We start from the raw sequence: 497 nt of genomic DNA on the forward strand, positions 1-497 counted from the left end.
GCCGGCTCCCGAGAAAGTCAGCCAGATTGAGGCTCCCACCCAGCTTGCTCCCGAGAAAGTTGACGAGGCTGAGGCTCCCACCCCGCCGGCTCCCGAAGTCCACAGGGCTGAGGCTGCCACGGAACCGGCTTCTGTGCAGGTGAGCGAGGCTGCCATCGAGCCTGCTCTTGTGAAAGTCGACGAGGCTGAGGCTCCCACCCAGTCGGCTCCCGAAGTCCACGAGGCTGAGGCTGCCACCGAGCCGGCTCCCGAGAAAGTCCACGGGGCTGAGGCTGCCACTGAGCCGGCTCCCCAGAAAGTCCACGGGGCTGAGGCTGCCATCGACCCCACTCCCGTGAAAGTCAGTGAGGCTGAGGCTCCCACCCAGCCGGCTCCTGTGAAGGTCAGTGAGGCTGAAGCTCCCACCCACCCGGCTCCCGAAGTCCACGGGGCTGAGGCTGCCACTCAGCTGGCTTCGGTGCAGGTCAGCGAGGCTGCCAGTGAGCCGGCTCCCGAGA

The 497-nt window shown here is 67.0% G+C and overlaps 1 protein-coding gene across 1 annotated transcript in view; it reads left to right on the forward strand.

Moving 5' to 3' along the window:
• Nucleotides 1-497, forward strand: part of LOC116073647 (calphotin-like) — an 8,808-nt gene that overhangs the window by 2,737 nt on the left and 5,574 nt on the right. The window contains exon 5 of the mRNA XM_031345707.1: nucleotides 113-487. Coding sequence (XP_031201567.1) covers nucleotides 113-487 — 375 coding nt within the window. The remainder of the gene's footprint in view (nucleotides 1-112; nucleotides 488-497) is intronic.

This window comes from Mastomys coucha, unplaced genomic scaffold (assembly GCF_008632895.1).
Source record: "Mastomys coucha isolate ucsf_1 unplaced genomic scaffold, UCSF_Mcou_1 pScaffold23, whole genome shotgun sequence".
In the NCBI taxonomy this organism is placed as follows: Eukaryota; Metazoa; Chordata; class Mammalia; order Rodentia; family Muridae; genus Mastomys; species Mastomys coucha.